The sequence below is a fragment of the Artibeus jamaicensis genome, unplaced genomic scaffold (assembly GCF_021234435.1).
Source record: "Artibeus jamaicensis isolate MK-2021 breed Jamaican fruit bat unplaced genomic scaffold, CSHL_Jam_final contig_1410, whole genome shotgun sequence".
NCBI classification, from domain to species: Eukaryota; Metazoa; Chordata; class Mammalia; order Chiroptera; family Phyllostomidae; genus Artibeus; species Artibeus jamaicensis.
In genome coordinates, this window is record NW_026521281.1 from 864,547 (window position 1) to 887,655 (window position 23,109).

General features: G+C 42.3%; 1 protein-coding gene across 2 annotated transcripts in view; it reads right to left on the minus strand.

The window, feature by feature from the left end:
* PHF8 (PHD finger protein 8) overlaps positions 1-22,709 on the minus strand; it is a 93,371-nt gene extending 70,662 nt beyond the window's left edge. For both annotated transcript variants that reach the window (XM_037153670.2, XM_037153671.2), the window contains exons 1-2: positions 22,126-22,709; positions 21,037-21,226 (exon numbers count right to left, since the gene is read on the minus strand). In XM_037153670.2, the coding sequence (XP_037009565.1) occupies positions 21,037-21,134 (98 nt within the window). In that variant the 5' untranslated portion in view covers positions 21,135-21,226; positions 22,126-22,709. The remainder of the gene's footprint in view (positions 1-21,036; positions 21,227-22,125) is intronic.
* Between the last annotated feature and the right edge of the window lie 400 nt (positions 22,710-23,109).

Consider the following 23,109-nt stretch of genomic DNA (forward strand, 5'->3'; position numbering starts at 1 on the left):
TTTTTTGTTTGGGACATTTTTTTCTAGTAATTCCTATTTTATTTTACAAAAGGACTACTCCATTATGGATTGGATTTAAAAAGTTGAAGAAGCACATGGTAGGTAGAGCCCTGTCAAGTAGAAGCTGTATATCCTCCCAGACCCTTACAACTCAGGCCTGGCCTGGGGGCACACATCCCCCTCACTCTCCAGTTAGACTTCAAGATCATCTCTCCTCTACCCTTGTGTAAGATCATCTAGCCATACCACTTCCTACTCCTCTTCACTGTTACCTACTCATCTTCCCAACATTATCTCTTCACTCATTGAAGAATCTACTCACAGATTCCCCTCCACCCAACCCCTAACAACATTCCATGTGACATCACTAATAATACAGAGGTCCAATATCCTGGCCTCTTAGCTCTTGGACCTTCTCATCTTTAGAGACTGCTGCCTCCACTCCCATTTCAGCTACCAACCCCTACAGTCAACACTCACAGTTGTTCCACCTATGAAATGTGAAATTCATACATCACACTCTCTGACCATATACATATCCATTCAGCTCTCATTCAATACACCTGTTCTTTGCCTGCAAAACCCCTTGACCCTACTTTTAGGCTATTCACCTACTCTTGACTTCAAACCCTTCTTCCCTATCTTGAATTACAGCATCCCTCACTTCAATCATTCTTTTACAGATATCCTCAACTCACCTGCCCCACTGCCTCTCCATCATCCCCCCATGCAAATCCCAACCCTGCCTCAATCCAACTACATAACACTGGACCACTGGGCATGGCTAGAGAAAAATCACCCAATGGATTGGTGCCGCAATAAATTCACTGTCCAAAATATCTGAGTCACAGAATAGCCAGTACGATACTGAAGAAGAACTAACTAGGTTGGAAGACTGATGCTATCTGACTTTCAGACTTACTATAAAGCTGCAGTAATCAAGACAGTGTGGTATTGAAAGAATAAACAAACAGATCAATGGAACAGAGAACCAAGAAATAGACCCACATAAAAAGAGTCACTGATTTTTGACAAAGGAGCAAAAGTAATATAATGAAGCAAAGACAGTCTTTTCAACCAATGGTGCTGGAACAACTGAACATCCACATGCAAACAAATGAACCAAGACTCAGACATTACTTATATCCTTCACAAAAATAAACTCCAAATGGATCATGGACCTAAATGTAAAACACAAAACTATAACATTCCCAGAAGATAACATAGGAGAAAACCTAGATAACTTTGTGTATGGCAATACCTTTATAGATGAAACATCAAAGGCATGATCCATGAAAGAAAGAATTGATGAACTAGATTTCATTAAAATTAAGCATTTTCTCTGTGAAAGACACTGTCAAGTAAATGAAAAGACCAGCCACAGACTGGGAGTAACTATCTGAAAAAGACATATCTGATAGAGGACTGTTATCCAAAATATACAAAGAATTCTTAAAGCTCAAGAATATGAAAATGAACAACCCAATTAGAAATGGTCAAAAGATTTGAACAGGCCCGGCTGGTGTAGCTCAGTGGATTGAACGCAGGCCTACAAACCAAACAACCACAGTTTGATTCCCAGTCAGGGCACATGCCTGGGTTGCAGGCCAGTTCCCAGCAGGGGATACATGAGAGGCAACAGTACATTGATATTTCTCTCCCTCTCTCCTTCCCTTCCCCTCCAAAGATAAATAAATCTTTTAAAAAAATTTTTAAAAAGATTTGAACAGATACCTAACCAAAAAAGATATACAGATGGCAAATAAGCATATGAAAAGGTATTCCACATCACGTGTCATTAGAAAAATGCAAATTAAAACAATAAAATACCAATATATACCTACCAGAATAGACAAAATCTAGAGTACTGATACCACCAAATGCTGGAGGGGTGTTGGAGCAACAGGAACTCTCATTCTTTGAAATGTGGAAATGCAAAATGGTAACAGCCACTTTGGATGACAGTTGGTTGTTTCTTACGAAACTAAACATACTCTTACCATACAATCGAGCAATCACTCTCCTTGGCATTTACTCAAAGGAACTAAAAACTATGTCCTCACAAAAACCTGCACATGGGTGTTTATAATCAGCTTTATTCACAATTGCCAAAATTTGGAAGCAAGTGTCCTTTAGTAGGTGAATGGATAAATAAACTGAGGTATACCCAGACAACTTAACATTACTCAGTACTATAGGACTGGCCAAAAAGTTCATTTAGTTTTTTTCTGTATGATGGTTCTAGTAGTGCTTAGTTGTCTTTAATTTCATTCAAAACAATTTTGTTACAATGTACTGTGACAGCTGTCATATCACAGTTTGCATTTAAAAGAAACATCAAAATTGGTGAATTTTTGTGTAGCCATATTAATATTGAAGATGGAAGAAGATACGTAACATTTTAGCCATATTTTGCTTTATTATATCAGAAAGGTAAAAATGCAACTGAAATGCAAAACAAAGATTTGTACAGTATATAAAGAAGGTGCTGTGACTAATCGAACATGTCAAAAGTGATTTGCAAGCCCTGGCTGGTGTAGCTCAGTGGATTGAGCGCAGGCCTGCGAACCAGAGGATCGCGGTTCAATTCCCAGTCAGGGCACATGCTTGGGTTGCAAGCCAGTTCCCTGCAGGCCAGTTCCCAGCAGGGGACACATGAGAGGCAACCATACATTGATGTTTCTTTCCCTCTCTCCTTCCCTTCCCTTCTAAAGATAAATAAATAAATATTTTTTAAAAAAGTGATTTGCAAAGTTTCTTAGTACTACTGATATTTTGGCCAAAGAATTCTTCGATGTGGGGCTGAATTATGCATTGGAAGATGTTTGTTTTTTTTTTTACAGATTTTATTTATTTATTTTTAGAGAGAGGAAAAGGGAGAAAGAGAGGGAGAAAAACATCAGTGTGTGGTTGCCTCTCATGTACCCTCTACTAGTGACATGGCCAGCAACCCAGGCATGTGCCCTGAGTGGGAATCGAACTGGCAACCCTTTGGTTCACAGGCTGGCACTTGATCCACTGAGCCACACCAGCCAGGGCTGGAAGATGTTTAGCAGTACCCCTGGCCACTACCCACTAAAAAAAAGCCAATAACAGGAGATAGCCAACATACTCAAAATATCCAAATCAACAAAGTTATTGGTGAAAATGAAAAATGTGTCTTGTATTTTATGGGAAAGAAGCAAACAAACTTTTCGGCCAAACCAATAAAAAGAAATGAGCCCTGGTTGGTGTGGCTCAGTGGTCGAGTGCCCACCTGTGAATCAAAGGTTTGCCAGTTAGATTCCCAGTCTAGGGCACATGCCAGGTCCCCAGTAGGGGGAGTATGAGAGGCAACCACACATTGATGCTTCTCTCCCTCTCTTTCTCTCTCCCTTCCCCTCTCAAAAAAATTAAATGAATAAAATATTTTTTAAAAAGAAATGAGCTATCAGGCCATGAAAAGACATAGAGGAAACTTAAATGTGTATTACTAGGTAAAAAAAGCCAATCTGAAAAGGCTACATATTGTATGATTCCTACCATTGGGACAGTAAAAAGAGAAGTGGTTTCCAGGAGTTACTGATGGAGAAAGAGGTTAACAGATGGAACACAGAAGATTTTTAGGACAGTGAAACTATTCTATATGATATAAAAATGTTAGAGTGGTAGCTAAATGTCATTATACATTTGTCCGAACCTACAGAATGCGCACCAAGAGTAGACCCTGATGTAAACTATAGACTTCGGGTGATTATGTTGTGTGAAGGTAGGTTCATCAATTGAAACAAATGTACCACTCTGGCAGGACGTGTTTATGATGGGGGAGGCTATGCACATGGGGCAGGAGGTACACGGAAAATCTCTGTAACCTCCACTTAATTTGGCTGTGAACTTAAAACTACTCTAAAACATAAAGTCTATTTAAAAATATCTGGGTCGTGCTGCCTGACAATTCTCCCATCATTCTCTGCTCAGTCCTCTCTCCCACTAGTGGCCATTTCAAATCTCTCTTTTCTCTCAGCAAATAACCCTGCCCTCTACTTAGACAAAATGAAGTAATCAGATGAGAACTTCCTCAACTTTCCATACCAGATTCACCTCCTTTTGCACCCATCCTTTCCTCCTGTTACAAGGAAATAATTATCCTTCCTTCTTTCTAGTCAGCTTTTCCACCTGGGTCACATCTTTTTTTTAACCTTCTTAATTATCCTTTCTTCCTGCAGCTATCTTCAACTCCCTCTCTACCTTCTTCCTTCACAATAGCATTTAAACAAGTTCACTGGATCTTTACAGATAACAAAGACAAGACCCTCCCTCCCTTTCTCTAGCCTGCCACTTCACAGCCAAATGTCTTCTTTGGTTAAACCTATGCAGCTTCATGATGACTTTTAATGAATAGGCATCAATTATACATGGTACAAAACTCAAAAGGTACAGAAGTATATACAGTAAAAAGTCTACATCCTACTCCTAGACACCAGGTAGTACCCAGAAATGTTCTATCAGAGCCAAACCTATAAAAAGTTTCTAGAGTTGCTGTGTATACTTCTTCACCCATTTACTACAGTCTGATTTTAGTCCCCACCTTCTTTCAAACAGATCTCACTGATATTCTGATCTCCCTATTCACATATGCAATACTTCTTTCTCTCCTTTATCTCAATCTCTTAGCAGCGTCACCACAGTGCCAACCCTGTGCTCTCTCCACCTGATAAGCTTTCTATTTTTGACTTCCGGAACACCCCATTTCCCGGGTGTCCATTCCTTCTGCTCACATTTAAGGGGCAGCTGTGAGGCCCTGGTCTAGGTACTGGGGAGAGAAAGAAACAGAACATAGCACACAAAAAGTCCTGTCTCATGGAGCTGACATTCTGGTGGGGAAAACAGACAAGAAACAAGATACATCAATGTAATCAGTGAAATACATTGTATTGGGTTGGCCAAAAGGTGTTTTTTTTTTTTCTTATAAGATGGCTCTAGTAGCACTTAGTTGTCTTTAACTACATTCAAAACAATTTTGTTACATCGTATTGTGGCAGCTGTCACATCAGAGTGCACTTAAAAAAAGTATCGAAATTGGTGAATTTTTGTGTAGCCATGTTTATATTGAAGATGGAAGAAAACACACATTTTTGGTATATTATGCTTTACTATTTCAAGAAAGGTAAAAATGCAACGGAAATGCAAAAAAAAAGGATTTGTGTGGTGTACGAAGAAGGTGCTATGACTGATCAAATGTGTCAAAAGTGGTTTGCGAAATTTTGCACTGGAGATTTTTCACTGGACGATGTTCCACGGTTAGGTAGACCAGCTGAAATTGACAGCAATCAAATTAAGACATTAATTAAGGATACCATGTGGGAGACAGCTGACATACTCAAAATATCCAAATCAATAAAGTTATTGGTGAAAATTTTAAATGTGTCTTATTTTATGGAAAAAAACACATGGACTTTTTGGCCAAACCAATATGTTATATAGTGAGAAGAGCTAAATGGAAAAAAAAATAAAGCAGGAATAGGAATATGTATGCACGGTGTATATGTATATCCACACACACAGAGACATTTATGGGGGTGGTTAGGGGTATGGCAGTGATAGTGACATTTTAGGTAGGGAAGCCAGAGAAGAACTCACTGACAAAATGAATTTTGAATAAAGACCGGAAGGGAATGAGAAATAAAGCCCTATGGCTATGAGGGAAAGACATCCCAATTAGAGAAAACATCAAATACGAAAGCCTTGTAGCAATGAGTGTGCCTACATTACTAAAGCAACAGAGAGGAGGATAGTGCTCCAGAACAGAAAAAAGCAAGGTGACAAACAGTAATAGGTCTGGCAGGTAATGGGCTCATGTAGGCCATCATAAAGGTCTTTGGCTTTTCCTGAGAGAAGAACTGGGTGAAATCCACAGGACTATGAGCAGAGGTATGATGTGATCTTAATTATGTCTGGCTACTCCTGTTTCCCAATGCACTCTTTTTCTCCAGTCCGCTCTAAACATTGTCATTTCTTAGGCCCTCCTGCCTAGGCGCTCTTCTCTCCTCACTTTCCCTCATTGATCTCACACATTCCTGGGCACACACACCCCCCCCCCGCCCTCTATGCACCTAAAACTATAAGCCATACCTCTCTGCAGAGTTTCAGACCCCTCACTCAAAATGCTGCCTGGGTATCTCTACTGGATAACCCACTTACATACCTCAAATTTAACATGTCCAAATGACATTCCTCCCCATGTCTGCTCCCTCTCTTAGCAACTGCCACCATAACCTCACCAGGTGTTTAAGCCAGAAACCTGGCAGTCACTGATGACTCGCCTCTCACTCTCTCCTTCCAGTATACCCTGAGTAGGCATTCGAGTGTCAAGAACTTAGACTTTTAGGCCAGATTGCCTGGGTTTACTTCCTGGCTGTACCTGCCATTTACCAGCTGTGGGATCTTGGGCAAGTTATTTAATTTAAGCCCTTTGTGCCTCAGTTTCCTCACCTCTGAGGTGGGGATAAAAACTGTATATATGTATATCATAAAGTTGTTATGAAAAGTAAATGAGTTAATCTATATTTAGAACAGTGCCTTGCACATAGTAAGTGTTCTGTATATGTTGTATTATCAATTCTACTGCCTAATTAGCTATCAATTGTACCCTTTTGTTATACTCATTTCCCCTGCTCTAATCCAGGCCACTATAATCTCTAACTGGCATTATTGTCCCACCCTTATAACTGTTCTCCTGGCCTCTACTCTGTCCTCACCCATCTGGCCCTCCGCACTACAAGCCAACATAATCATTTTAAAAACACAAATTGGACCCTTGCTCAACCATTGCTCGAAACCCCTCACAGGCTTACCAAGTCCTTGTCTCTCTGGCATTACCTCTTGTCTCTCACACACAGCATCAGCTATATAATTTATGGTCCTGGTGCATGTGAAAATCAGGGGCCCCCTGTTCACAAAACAGAAAAAAAGCCTTTTCCTTTCTTCCATGGTCTCTCTCAACTTGTCATGGGGCTCATTATTTGCTATTTACTGGCACGCTCCCTTGAGTCCAGGGAGCAAGTGCAGGCTCCCATGGGCACCAGGGGCCATGCCCTTTGACTCAGTGTGCCGGACGCATACACCTGACCCTGACTCTCTACACCTAAGCCCAGCACTCCAGGCAGACAACCAAGAACTTGTTCAGGGAGGCAGGACCACATATGAGCTCAAGTTCTAAGCCCCCAAGACCCACTCCATTGTCCCGTTAGAGTTCACATATAAAACACATATTCATGCCTGGCTGGGTGGCTCAACTAGTTGGAGCACTGTCTGGTACACTAAAAAGCTTCGGGTTCAATTCCTGGATGCCTCACATACTGGAGGCAACCAATCGATGTCTCTCTCTCTCTCTATCTATCCATCTCATTCTCTCTCTAAAAGCAATGAATATATCCTCAGGTGAGGATTTCTTTTTAAAACACAAAGTCAAAGGTAAAACTATTAAGAATTTGAAGACAACAATCACAGAGCATTAAACTTCAAGCATGGAGTCCCCTTCCAAATATAAAGCTCTGTCTAAAAAGCCAGCTGGACTCTCCATGACATGCTCTTTCTGATCTCTGGGTCTCATCACACATGGCTCCCTGTGTCTTGAATATTCCCCTCTCTCTCTTCCCTGAGACTGTGGCACCCCCCATACACACACACACACACACACACACACACCACACTGCTTTGCAACTGCTCATATAATTGCTATCTGCCTCCAGTGCATTCAGCAGACAACATCTATCTTGTTCATCAGAAGTCCTCACCTTACCCATCTCCCCGTCTTGCTTTATTTATCATCCAACCCAATTCAACAAACATGCACTGGACTAGGTAACTCCTCACATCAGGAAAGCAAATGGAAGAAAATCAGGCTTCTGATGGCACTATCTCAATAATAATCACCTGGGAACAAGGGTCCTCAATGCTATTTTGCTCCTTAGTAAGAAAGATAATGATCACACCACCAGATCTTAAAATTAGATGAATTATCCCCAATGTATACATGATAGGTACTGGTGCACCTTCCAGGCCAAGGCCCCTCAGTGGCTGATTTTATTTTTTTTCCCCACACCAAAAATCAACATAGAAAGCTGAAAAATAAAATGCCACATTTTTATCCAAGAAAATGGACAGCTAACAGTATACTTAGGGATAAGGGGAAAGGAAGATTACCAATATTACCTAGATGTTGGTAAAGTTAAAGGATGTATTAGCTCTGGCTGGTGTGGCTCAGTGGATTGAGTGCCCGCCTGGGAACCAAAGGGTTGCCAGTTCAACTCCCAGTCAGGGCACATGCCTGGGTAGCAGGTCACATCCCCAGTAGAGGGCACTCGAGAGTTAACCACACATTGATGTGTCTCTCCCTCTCTTCCTCACTCCCTTCTCCTTCTCCTTTCTCTAAAAATAAAGTAAATAAGCCCTGGCTGGTGTGGCTCAGCTCAGTGGACTGAGCACTGGCCTGTGAACAACGAAAGTGTCACTGGTTTGATTCTTGGTCAGGGCACACGCCTTGGGTTACAGACCAGGTCCCCAGTAGGAGGCATGTGAGAGGCAACCACACATTGATGTTTCTCTCCCTCTCTCTCTTTCCTTTTCCCTCTAAAAATAAATAAATAAATAATTTTTAAAAAATAAATAAAATAAAATTTTAAAAGGATGTATTAAATTTTTTAATGATAATCTTAACTTTGTGAGGGAGGGAATCTGTCAATGTAACCATAGACAAAAAAGGAGGGAAGGAGTAAGAGAAAAGTGCCTTGCAAAAATGATGGCAGGATACGTTAGAAAAAATGCAAAAGTTGAACTTTTATCGAGAAGGATATTTGATTTCTAGCATTTGTCATAGTATGAATCTTGAATCTTTATATTAAACCTTTTCCCTTTGAATATGAAAAAAAGCCCACTGTATCACAACACTATGTAACTAGAATTTAGTGTGGTACTGTCAGAGTCAAGTGCTATAAGAACACAAAATGGACACGCAATTCTTCCAGGAGTGTAGAACTGTCTGGGGCCTGGTACATGGTAGATACTCAATCAATATTTGTTTAAGTAGCCCTGGCTGGTGTGGCTTATTGGGTTGAGTGTCCGCCTGCAAACCAAAAGGTCGCCGGTTTGGTTCCGGGTCAGAGCACATGCCTGGGTTTCAGGCCAGGTTCCCAGATAAGGGTGTGCGAGAGGCAGCCAATCAATGTTTCCTCTTTCACACTGATGTTTCTCTTCTTTCTCCCTCCCTTCCCCTCTCTCTAAAAACAAATAAAACCTTTTAAAAACTATCTGTTTCGCCTGGCTGATGCAGCTCAGTGGATTGAGCATGGGCCTGCGACCCGTGGTTCGATTCCCAGTCAGGGCACATGCCTGGGTTACAGGCCGGTTCCCTGTAGGCCAGTTCCCAGCAGGGGATGCACGAAAGGCAACCATACATTGATGTCTCTCTCCTTCTCTCCTTCCCTTCCTCTCTAAAGATAAATAAATAAAATAAAATAAAATAAAATAAAATAAAATAAAATAAAATAAATGGAAAGTGTTAAAAAAAAAAAAACCTGTTTCGGTAGGTGAGTTCATAAACTCAATGAATATTAAGAACAGCTACCGCCCTCATGGAGTGGATATTCTAGATGGAGAAACAGACAGGTGGTGCCGGAATGGTTTCATAAGTGCTATAAAGTAAATAACGCAGGGTAAAAGGATGGTGAATGAGTACATTTGAAGCCTGCAAGAAAGAACTGAGGAGAAAACTGAGCTATGAATTATACACATATTATCATGTTCAATCTCCAGGATAAATTCGAGGCATTCTGTACAGTATTCAGAGGCACTACACCACAGAGATTAAAGGTAGAGGTTTGACTTGGGAGCCAAACAGCCTGGGTTTGAATTTCACCTCTGCCACTTACTAGCTGTGTGAACTTCGGCAATTTACTTAACCTTGCTGTGCCTCAGTTTCTGCATCTATACAACAAGACTATTAATAATACTCTACTCCATTACGTTCTTACGAGTAAATTAGATAAAATAGGCAAAGATCTGAGTATTTGGCACATGGTAAGTACTATTATTGTCATGAATATTATTCTAATTTACCAGATGAGAAATCTGCATAACTAAATAACCTGTTGGCCATTAAAAAAGTAGTAAGTAACCCTCACCAGTGTGGCTCAGTTGATTGGAGCATCATCCAGTAACCAAAGGGTTGCAGGTTCAATTCCAAGTCAGGGCACATACCTAGGTTGCAGTTTGGTCCCAGTCCAGATGCATATGATCCCCAGTATGGGAACATACAGGAGGCAACTAATCGGTGCTTCTCTCTAGCATTGATGTTTCTGTCCTCCTTCCTCTATCCCTAAAAAGCACTGAAAAAAATATGTCCTCGGGAGAGAATTAAAAAAAAACCCAAAACTAGTAAGTAGCAGAGCAGGATAAAATTGCAAATTTGGCCCTGACCAGTGTGGCTCAGTTGGTTGGGCATTGTCTCACAAAGAGAAAGGTCACCAGTTAGATCCCACGTCAGGGCACACGCCTAGGTTGTGGGTATGGCCCCAGGTCACGGCACTTTGGAGAGGCAACCGATCAATGTTTCTCTCTCACATAACATTGATATTTCCTTCCCTCTCTGTCTCCCTCCCTCACCCTATCTCTAAAAATAAATAAATAAAATCTTCAAAAAAATTCAGACCTGTATGACACCACTATACTCCACTATAACACGGCAATATGTAACTAGAATATAGTGTGGGGTTGTAAGCGGAGTCAAGTGCTATGAGAACACAACAAGGGCACTAAATTCTTCTAAGAGTGTGAAACTGACTTGGAGGCCAAGGATTGGAGAAGCTTGAGAGGTGACAAGGTTACTCAGGCTTATCTGCTCAACCTTTGCTCTCTGAGAGTGGCCAAAGAATCAGGTCCTGTCACCACCTGTACCTTGGAAAAAGAATATCTTCATTCACAAAGAGAAGAAGGAGCATATTTTATCATTCTTCATTATTAAAAAAATACCAGAAAAATACAAGTCAATTTCTGGTTTTCTGCAACAACCTTGACTAGGCCAACCACAATCTACAAAAACAGGGATGGACCGTCCCTAGAAGCTGAGGCACCTACCACTTCCACCAGCAGCCCCCTGCCTCCCATCACACAGGACTTGAAGAGTACAGTGGATACTGAACAAGTTCTGGTATACCAGGGAAGTTTCTTTTTGGTCTACCTAGTCTCTGGTACATAAGATTGCCAATAACAGGTGTCACTAAATTCTACATGCACCAACACAATCTCTCCATATGTACTCACATGCACACAAACAGGTTGTAATCTCAAAAAAAAATCCTCTTCTGACCCCTTCATTTACTGCCCCATTACTCTGTTCCCTTGTATACCCAAACCTCTCAAAACAGAGTCATCCTTGAGTCATTTCTTTCACAGCCCCAACCCAGTCAATCAGTAAATCCTATAATCACTATAGATTCAAAATCCAACTACTTTTTAATCACCACTGGCTCTGGTACGAGCCACCATTGCCTAACTACACCAGTTTCTCAAATATTAGGGGTCATCAGAAACACATGGAGGGCTTTTTGAGCCAGATGCCTGGACCTCATCCCTCATCCTCAATAGGTCTGGAGTGCACTCTAACAAGCTTCCGGGTGATGCAGATGCTGCTGGTCCAGAGACCACATTTCAAGGAATAATGATCTATAGTAACCCCCAAACTCTCCCTGCTTCCACCCTGGTGCCTCACCTTGAAGCTGTCGTCACAATAGACAAAGCCTAAACCAAATCACAACTCTCCTTTGCTCAAAACCCTTCTGTGTTCCCATCCCACCTAGAGTAATAACCAAGTTTTTACAATGACCCACAGGACCCAGTACCTGTGATTCTCAAACTTTAGCATGCATCAGAATCACCTGCAGGGATTATTAAAACACAGATTCTTAAGCCCCACCACCAGAGTTTCTAACTTGGTAGGTCTGGAATGGGATGCAAGAATTTACTTGACCAGTTTCCAGATGATGCTGATTCCTCCTTGCCCAGGGACCACACTCTAAGAGTCACTGCCCTACATGATCTGCACCACCACCACCCCCAAACCCTATCAACAGCTTCTCCTATTCTCCCTTCACCCACACTGTCCACTGGCTGGAATGGTAGCATGTCAGGTGTGCTACCCACTCAGGTCCTTTATTTTCTCTACCTGGAACACTCACTCCCCCCCCCCCCACTTACTAGTACGGTTTCTTCTATCACTCGCCTTCAGGCCTCTGCTCATGTGTTACCCATTCATATGATTATAAGATAACCTATATAAAATAAACATGCCCCCAGCCCGGGGGGTGGCAATCTAGCTCCTGCTCACTCTGCTTTACGTTTTTCTCTATACCACTTCTTATCATTTGACACACTATATATTTACCTGCTGGTTTACTGTCTCATGTTCACTGCTGTATCCCACCCTTCCAGTATCTAGAACCAATGCCTGGAATATAGCACATATCTATTAAGTCAGTGAGTACATAAATGAGTGAGTAAATTAATAAATCCACTTTATTTTCTACCTTGAGATTATCCAGACAGCCCATATTTTCATCTCTACCTCCCATGGTTCTTGACCCCACTCCTTGGCAAACAGTAAATATTTAATAAATATTTATTGCATGAATGTTCTAGGTGATAGCCAAAACTGAGTATCTAACTATGTGCCAAGGACTATGAAAGATGCTTCACAGACATTCTCTCGTTAATCCTCCAACAACCATATGAAATATGGATTCTTTCTGTTTTAAAGCTAAGAAAGCAGAAGTGAAGAGCTGAAATGACCTGTCCGAAGCAATAAAACTATTATGTGCAAGAACTAAGATTTTAAGCCATGGTTTCACCACTATGTCTTTGTTTCCAAAGCAGATTTTCATTTAGCTCCCATAACTCAGTCCTGGACATCATGCCTATCAGACCTTCCACTGTATCTTAAATTTTAAGGGCACTCCTCCTAGAGACACTGACCACCCATTCTTAGGTACATGTTGCCATTCCAAACTTCCAGGTGAGCAGGGACAAAAATTAATGCTACTCCAATGGTGAAGGAATAGTTCTGTATTTTGATTGTGGTAATTAAACCAATCTAGAAATGTGATAAAATTGTGTAGAACTAAATACTCATACACACACACAACTATGAGTACATATAAAACTGGTAAAAAAAAAATAAGATTAATGGATTGAGCCAATGTCAGTTTCATGGTTTTGATACTGTACTATAGTTACATAAGACACAAGGAAAACTGGGTAGATGTACACAAGCATGCTCCATAAAATTTTTTGTAACTCTATGTGAATCTGTAATTATTTAAAACTAAAAATTTAGCCCTGGCTGGTGTAGCTCAGTGGATTGAGCACAGGCCTGTGAAGTGAAGGGTTGTCGGTTCGATTCCCAGTCAGGGCACATGCCTGGGTTGCAGGCCAGTTCCCAGCAGGGGACTCATGAGAGGCAACCACACACTAATGTTTCTCTCCCACTCTTTCTCCTTCCCTTCCCCTCTCTCTAAAAATAAATAAATAAGTAAAAATTTAAAAGAAAATAAGTAAAAATAAAAATTTACTAAAAAATTATGCCACTCCAGCTCTAACTGGTGTGGCTCAGTGGGTTGGGCATCGTCCCACAAAGGGAAAGATCCCCAGTTTGATTCCTGGTCAGGGCACATGCATAGGTTATGGGTTTGGTCCCCTGGTAAGGGAGCATGTGAGAGACAACCGATCAATGTTGTTCTCTTACACTGATGTTTCTCTCCCTCTCTCTTTCCCTTTCCCCCTCACTAAAAATAAAAATAACATAAATCTTTAAAAATTATGCCACTCCAAGAGACATCCCAAGAGACTTGACAGAGCAGGCTATCCTCTGATCCTTCTAACTATACCCTACAAGACCTTCTCCAGGGCAGGGATTCTACAGTCCATACATTATATCAAGCAAACCTTGTATATAAATGTCAGGACCTCTCTTCCCTTTGCTACACACTCTTAAAGCTACTGGTTAGCCTTCTACTGCTTAAAATAAAAAGTGGTGTATATACTTAACAACTATCTATGTCCTTTAAAATCATAACAAGATGACTTTTAGTGACTACATTTCAAATCCACCCTATGGTGCGTGGAGTCAGACACATGCACTCAGTGCTCATGGGAGCACAGGGGGAGCCCAGCCACGGCATGTCCCAGGCCTCTCAGCAGTAATGGCTGGTTTCTTAAGAGCTCATTTATGACTAAAATGTTACCCATTTTTCATGCATTACAGATGAAATAGCGTGGGGTGGCAATGAACAGACCAGTGAGGCAGCGATTGAGAAGTGGGGCACCATATGCAAGGTGGCTGGCTGACCGGCAACGGTCCCACATTTGCAGATAACTGGGGAGCAAGACAGATCGCGCAGGGAAATAAAGCCTCCAAACACTGAATGAAAACAATTGTGGGGGTTGAGATGCAGGGAGAGACTCCAACCCTCACAGGAAAGTTCATTGGAGAGACCCACAGGGTCCTAGAATGCACACAAGCCCACCCACACAGGAATTAGCACCAGAAAGGCACAGTTGACTTAGGGGAAGCAGCGGAAGGGACTGAGGTACAACAGAAAGTGGGGCAAAGAGCCATGTTTTTCCCTCTCAGACTCCACCCCCATGTATAGCTTCACAACCCAGCGACTTGGGTTGCCCCACCCTCGTGAACACCGAAGGCTCCCCCCTCATACATAACAGGTGCAAACAGACCAAGACATTATGGCTCAAGCAGAAAAACAGCTCAAAGCCCCAGACCCAATACTTCTAAGCCACAAAGAGATAGCCAACCTATCAGATGCACTGATCAGGATGCTCACAGAACTGGTTTGTTGTAGACTGCTCTGCCTGATTTTAGGAATTTTATCTCTACCCTTTGAGGCTAAGGGCGAGAGATGACCTTTGGAATGCCAGCCGCAGACGACAAAGCCTGTCTCTGATAGCAAACACTGACTCAGTTCCTCTCCCTGCCCCCAAAGCTTGGTCGGAAGTCAATGACTGGTAAGACCCCTCACAGCGGGGGGCAACCTAAGCCAGACTTTGATCACTTGGGAGGCCGTCATGGAAGGACTGGGGGGGAGGCTGCAACAAAGAGCAATAGACTCTCGCTCCCACCCCGGGCTTTGACATAGCCCCAGTCCCCATGTTCTCTGGGAGAAGCACTTCCTAGCTCTAATCTCCTTAAGCCTGAATACCTGTTGGGGAGAGGTGTAGCTCCTTGCCTTGCTAGAGCATGTCCTAGGGAAAATCTGGCATCACAAAGACTTGCTGATAAACCTATGAAATCTGCTCTGCTAAGAGTGCTTTCATTCATATGATAAGGGTCCGAGAGGAAATGAGTATGTCTCCCAAAGTTTCTGCAACTCTCTTCCTGACAGACACTGACTCAGACTTTGAAGCCCTCAGATTTCTTTGAAATGTTATCTACTGTTTGATCCTTGCCGCCCTGTATTCCTGTGTATTACAACCCAATAAAAGGCTATGGGAGAGGGTGCTCAGGGCCTTTTTCTCCTCAAAGAAACTGGCCGCTGCTGGCCTTTGTCTCCCGAGAAACTGGCCACAGACCACTCCTCCTTCCCCCAGCAGATCATGTCATGTCTCGGCCATAATCACTCGTGTCTGTGGCACTCGGGGGGACTTACGGAAGTCGCCCCCACACTGGTTGATTTTAGTCACAAATTAGATGAACAAATGAAGGCTAAACTAACTGAAATGAAGGGAAATGCACAGGGAACCAACTATGATGGGAAGGAAACTGAGACTCAAATCAATTGAGTGGACCAGAAGGAAGAAAGAAACATTCAACCAGAAGAGAATGAAGAAACCAGAATTCAAAAAAATGAGGAGAGGCTTAGGAACCTCCAGGACATCTTTAAATGTTCCAACATCCAAATTATAGGGGTATCAGAAGGGGAAGAGGTAGAGCAACAAGCACAAAACTTATTTGAACAAATAATAAAAGAGAACTTCCCCAATCTGGCAAAGGAAATACACTTCCAGGAAGTCCAGGAAATTCAGAGTCCCAAAGAAGGTGGACCCAAAAAAGGAACACACCAAGGCACATCATAATTACATTAGCCAAGATTAAAATAAAGGAGAGAATCCTAGAAGCAGCAAGAGCTAAGGGGACAGTCACCTACAAAGGAGTTCCCATCAGACTGTCAGCGGATTTCTCAAAAGAGACCTTACAGGCAAGAAGGGGTTGGAAAGAGCTATTCCAAGTCATGAAATCCAAAGACCTACAACCAAGATTACTCTATCCAGCAAAACTTTCATTTAGAATGGAAGGACAGATAAAGTGATTCTCGGATAAGCTCAAATTCAAGGAGTTCATCATCACCAAGCCCTTATTATATGAAATGTTAAAGAGACTTATCTAAGAAAAAGAAGAGAAAAAAGATGAACAGTAAAAGGACAGCAAACTCACAGTTATTAACAACCACGCCTAAAACAAAAGCAAACTAAAAGAACAGCTAGATCAGGAGCAGAAACCTAGAAATGAAGATCTCATGGAGGGTTAGCAACAGGGGAATGGTAGGAGGGGAGAGGGGGAGAAGGTACAGAGAATAAGTAGCACAGATGACAGGCAGAAAATAAGACGGGGAGGGCAAGAATAGTATGGGAAATGTAAAAGCTAAGGAACTTAAGACACATGGACATGAACTAAAGGGGGGAATGTGGGAGGGAGAAGGTGTGCAGGGGAATGAATGGGGGAAATGGGACACCTGTAATAACATAACCAATAAAATATATTAAAAAATGAAAAAAAAAACTTACTCTCTACAAAGGTCAATAAAACTGACAAACCTCTAGCAAGTCTGACAAAGAAAAAAAGAGAGTAAGATACCCAGCCTGCAGATATCAAAGGGAGAATAAAGGAATAATATAAACATACTTAAATTTGACAGATTGAATGGATAAATTTCTTGGAAAGTACAAACAACCACAACATGCCCAATATAAAATAGGTAATTTGAATAGTCCTGTAACTATTAAATAAATCGAATTCATAATTTTAAAACTCCCCCCCAAATTAAATAAAGATAATTAGGCAAAGTGTTTGGCATACTGACTGGCACATTAACTAGTATGCAATAAACAAGGGCCATTATCATTTTATTTAAATCATCACAACCCCTCTCTGGGAAATTGAGGTTGCATGGAGATGAAAAAATTTTTAAATGTAACAGAGTCAGAATTTGAATCTAGATCTAAGCCAGAATCATTTTCTTCAGAGTTTATAGTCCACACCACAGCTATCCCTTTAGAGATGTGCCAACCAATACTTCCTTCATAGATAGGAAAACTGTAAAAGGGTGAGGTTTTGCCAAAGCCTCAGGCATCAATAACTGCTTGCCAACTCACTTTCTTCACCAGTGTAGATTAGAGCAGTGATTCTCAAAAGTTAGAGGGTATCAGAATCTACCTATTTGTTAAAATATAGATGGCTGTGTCCCAGCCCTAAGAATTGGCATTTTTAACAAATTCCCAGTTAATCAATCGCACTTTGAGAACAGTTATGTACAGTAATTATATGTTAGCCCACTGATTCCCCAACATCAGAAGCTGTCATACTCTGTAGAATGGGAAGGAATTAAGACAGAATAATGCTTTAAATTAGTGGTTCTGAAAGTGGCCCCCACTCACCCTGTGTCAGAAACCCTGTACGCAGAGCCTATTTATCCTGTCTTTTAATGGGTCTTCCAAGTGATTCTGATGCACACCAAAGTTTGAGAACAACTGCTCTACAAATCAAAGTGTTTTGTAAAACCCAGCCCTGTATAGTAGGAGGAATGGAGCTACACCATCTTTTCCTACTTTGGGGAACCTAGACTTTAGAGCCAGATTATTTTAAATTCTAAATATTTAACTTAAATTAATCTCCATGAATTCCAGATTCTCACCAGCAAAATGGAATAGACATTTTCCTTGCTATAACCTTTCCAGGAAGTAATCTGGCATTATTAACCCCTAATTAGACTTTAAGAAACCTAGCCTATAGACGTCATCAGAGATGTAAAAAGGTTTAAATCACTTATGTGTGGGCTTAACTACCGTGAGCAACCATGAAAAGTCCATGATATTTAGTAATGTTCAATTGTGCTGAAGTATAAACTTAGATGGAACACAGTGAGCCTGGTGTGTGTGTTTGAGCAAAGTACTGAGCAAGCAAGAGCAGCCATGCACCAAGGACCTGATTCTCAGCTGGCCTTCTTGTTCTCTGGCAGTCCATAAAGACAAGCATGAGAAAAGATAGAAAAAAAAACTTTCATAAAAAAAATTGAGGCAGTTAACTTGTGTCAAGGTATGCACAAAAACACAAGACTCACCACAAAAATGTAATTAAGGAGGGGCCTGGACCATAAACCTGTTTCCATATTTGTAAATTTGGAATTTTTGAAGGCCTCAGCGGCGTTCCTTGTAAATGTCAAGCCTCTACTGTGCAATCATGTTCACAATATTTTCTTGTCATTTTAACCAGCACCCATATCAAAATGCAGAACATTTCCAGAACCTCCAGTTTCCTTCATATCACAATATTACTTATAATATAAAAAAGTTGAAATAACACAAGCATCTAACCACAAAGGAAATGATGGAGTAACCAAGGACACATACATATGGTAGAATATAAGAAATCGAGTTTAGATGAATATTTAAGGACCTGGTAAAATATTCACATTATAATGTTATGTAGGAATAAAACTCAAGTTATAAAATGGTATTTATAATACAACCACATGTTGTAAAAATATATGTTTATATTCTAAGTCAAATGATGGGAGTTAATGCAACAAAAAACTTAATAGTGGATTGTGCTAGATAGTAGACTCATAGGTGATTTTTCTTTCCTTCTTTATTCTTTTTCTGTATTTTCTATAACGAGCATGTTGTAACTATATAATCAGGAAAATTTTATAAAGCATTATTTAAAAAATATATATAACATTCAGGTTTGGATGTAGATTGAGATAATTTATGCAAAGTCCTATCACGGACCTGGCACATAGTAAACACTAAGGAAGCATTCATTCCTATTTCTTATTCCCAGACTGTGAAATTAGGGTCTCCACATTGTGGGCAAAAGTTCACTTTCCAGGTTTGATCCTACACACTTCTCACACAATCCAAAGCAAGGGCCACACAGAATAGCTCTTTTCATGAAAATTCATTCCCTTCATTAAAAAATGTAAGGGGGTGGGAAGAGGGCAAATTGGGTAAACAGGGATAAATATATGGTAACAAAAGGAAACTAGAAATCTTGTGGTGAGCACACAATAGAATATACAGATATTGATTTCCAATGTACAGCTGAAATTTATATAATGTTATTAACCAATATTACCTCAATAAATTTAATTTAAATATATACTCAGCCTCTATTACATGTTTAGCACTGAACTAGGTTCTGGGGATACCAAAAATGAAAAGATGACATCTCTGCCCTCAGGTAGCTCTGGCTAATGAGTGACACAGATGTATTTATAACTAGAATATAATGAAATAATTACTTTCAATAAGGATGTACACAAAGCGCAATGGGAAGCCAGAGGAAGAAAGTTGTTTATAAAGGAGGTATGCTGTTAGTTGTAAAAGAGAAGACATTAATGGAAATAGCATGTGCAAAGAGAGTCACAGAAAATTCGCAAAGACAAATTTTCCCAGAACTATAAGTACTTCAGCCTTGCTAGGACATAAAGAACAAGGGAGGAGGGGCGGGAAATGAGACTAAACAAGTAGATCACAAAAGGTCTTGTCTATCACACAAAGAAGACTAAATTTTATTCTTTAGGGGAACCATGAAAAGAATCTTAAGCAGAGTGACTTGATCAGCACTATCAAAGATATCAGGAATCCTGACAGACATCTTATTTCTCAGTTATTTTCAGGGGTAAAGAAAAGGACCCACCTTCTATATCTGTCCCCTTTCAAATGAAATAACATGAGGCAATAAACAGAACTCTGCACCTGGAACAAAGTGAATACTCAACAGAAATCAGCTAATATGAATTTGGATGTGCTGCACGTGGCAGTCCCTAGCGAGAGTAGAATCTTAGTAACACCAGCACCTTCACTTTGGTCTTGGGTGTGATAACAGGAACAGCTCCTTTGGAAGGGACTAGGGACAACCGAAAATTCTAGAATCTAACAACATGCAACAAGCAGGAGGAGGGTGCCATATACTGCTTTGCTATACAAATCCCTCTCATGGTTTTCTTTCCATAGCTGGGATTTAAGTCCCAATAATGGGATAATATTACAGTTTTATTCCATACACAAACCTCTCTGGAATCCTAAATGACAGGTGCTCATGTGCACACATGGTAAACTGGAGGGAATTCATTGGTGGTTTTATTCGTGTTGTTTTACCCAATATCTCTTCTGCTTAATTCAATTTACTTGGATGGTACTGCAAATAAATACTACAGAAATAAAATACTGCTACATTTCTTCCTCCATTTACTGAGTGCACACAAAATGCTTTAAATAACCAAGAAGGATGTGTTAGATATGTTTTATGGGTGAATACATCCAGGCTCAGAGAGGCAAAGCAACTTGCACAAGGTAACCTGTGATAATGAGCTGCAAAGCCGGAACTCAAATCCATGTTTGTTGGACTCAAAAATACCAAAAATATATCAGTTTTTTTTACTCCAAAGCCAGAGTCGGAAGTAAAACAAAATTGCCGGAATAAAAAAATGATACTTTGTGGCTGGAAAGAAAATAGTTTCTAAACACAAAAGAAAAAAAGATACAAAGAAAAATGGGAAAAGAGAAAGAGAAGAAACCAGGGGCCAATGACAGCTAGACACTAGTCTGCAAGGAGGGATGGAGAAACCTGGGTTTGGGAGGTGGATTAGACTTAATTCTGCGGGAGAGAGGGGGGAAAGTTTCTTTCTGCGTGGGAACCTAAAACAGAGCTGAGAAAGAAGCGAGTGAACACCTGACCACTGCACCCTGTCCCACCGGGCCTGCCTTCCTTACCTGCCGTGAAACCAGTCCTGGCACATGTCACACTCGATCATGAAGCGGGTCACATCGTAAGGCAGCCGGCAAAGGCAATACACCGGCACTGTGGCCATCTTCGCCTGGCCCTGGAGCGTTCTGTGGAAAGCCAGGTTCGGAGTGTCCGCAGGAATGGGAGGCAACAGCTCTCGTCCTTCCTGGACGATGGCTGGGCACACACACACACACACACAAAGAAAAAAGAAACACTTTTTTTACAAAGTGAATCAAGTGCACCAGGGTACCAACCCTCAGTTCACAAATGGGGAGTTCCCACAGCCTGGATGCAACACAAGGGGTGTGGCTGTAGGGGGCAATCTGAGAAAGTCCATCAGCCTCCAGAATAGCTTTAACAAATAAAGAAGGGAGCTATGCCCAGGAAGCTGCCCCCACCCCCCTTCGGGCCCCCCAGAGTCATTGAGAATTTCTATCTGGGCTTCAGGGAAATATCTGACGCCCTTAAGAAAGCTTCTTTAATCCCTCACTGAACCCTCTCCTTGCTCAAAACCTTGCTTCCCAGAGTGCTTTTTATTATGACGCCAGAATGAGGCTGGGGGAGCCCCACAAAAGACCCTTCTCTCTGCCCCCAAATAGGGACAAACGGAGAGAGATGAGTCTATGGATATGGGCTCAGATCACTCGCAAATTATCCCGCTGCCTTCAGAAAGAACGCAGAGGCGCCCAACTCAAATCACAGTTCTGGGGTCTTGTTATAAGAACTCTCTCAATCATTCCACCCCTGACGAGTCAGGAGCACCAGAACCACAACAAATGAAATAAATCTCAATCACAAAACTCATCAGCTCATCCTCTATTGCAAACATGACCAGGATCTCGTCGCGCCCCGAAACTAAAAAGGGTCACTTCGAAACCCCCGAAACTGACTACAATTTCTTCACACTCGCGCAACTGGGCAAGGATTTGTTTTCTTTCCACCGCTCCGAATTTGGCAGGCACCTCCTCCCAGCTCCCTCAAATTAACGAGGTCTTCCCATCGCCCAAAACTGACCAGGATCTCCTTACAGATCCAGAAACTGACGGCAATATTCTTGCAGCCCCAAAACTTACGAGAATCTCTTAACAGCTCCCAAACTGACAGGAGCCTCCTCACGCCCCCAGTCTGACAACAATGTCTACGGTCCCGAGTCCTAGAGGGACCTCGGCATCCGCAAAGCTACAGGGGTTCCAACACCCCGCGGAGCTCAGTCCCACTAACGCGCCTGCGGCAGGCTCGCTCCGTGGCCGTTGGGCGCCTCGCTCCACGGAGGCTCGGCGGCAGTTCCGGCCCCACCGGCGGCGCGCGCGCCGACTTCTGGGATTGTCACAGTATCGCCGCAAATCTTGCTCGTCAGCCCCTGCGACCACCCGCTGGGTCGCTCGGCCCTAGCGGCCCGGCGACGCTTCCGGGCAGTTTTTCTCCACAGCTCCTCCCCTGGGCCGGCTGTTAGGGCCTACTGGAGACCGCGGCTCGGGCCTACTCCGGCAGGAGCCTGGAGACCAGACAGGCGGCGTCGTCGCTGGGCCGGCAGGGGCTCGCTGCGAAAAAAACAAGAAAGGAGAGAAAACGGTGGCCAATGCGGAGGAAAATGGCCCAAAAAGTCGCCGGGAAAAGCCCGGTAGCGGTGGGAGGCAATTCCAAGTAGTCAATAAAGTTTATTCAAAACAACGAGGAAGTTGAAGCGGAGAGGGGGGAGGAGATATACGGGGTAAACAGCTACCATATTGAGAGTGGCGGCGCTGCCGCAAGGAGGCGACCCTATCGCCATCTTATGAGGGCCGGGCAAACGAAGGCGGCTGAGCCCGGGGGGAGAGGGCAGCCGGCTCCCGCCGAACGTCATTGGGGCGGGGCGCGGCCTTGAGAACGAGGGGCGGGACTCGGCTACCTTTGGACCCGCTTGTCAACTCCAGGTGCCCAATGCTGGCTCAGGACCTTGAGCTGAGAAGCCGGGAAGCCGCCATCTTAGACGAGGCGGCCGCTTGGCTCCATTTTGCGTGGAGCCGGAACGTTCCTTGGCTTATCCCTCCACCAGGCAAGCAGGGAGTTCGCCATCC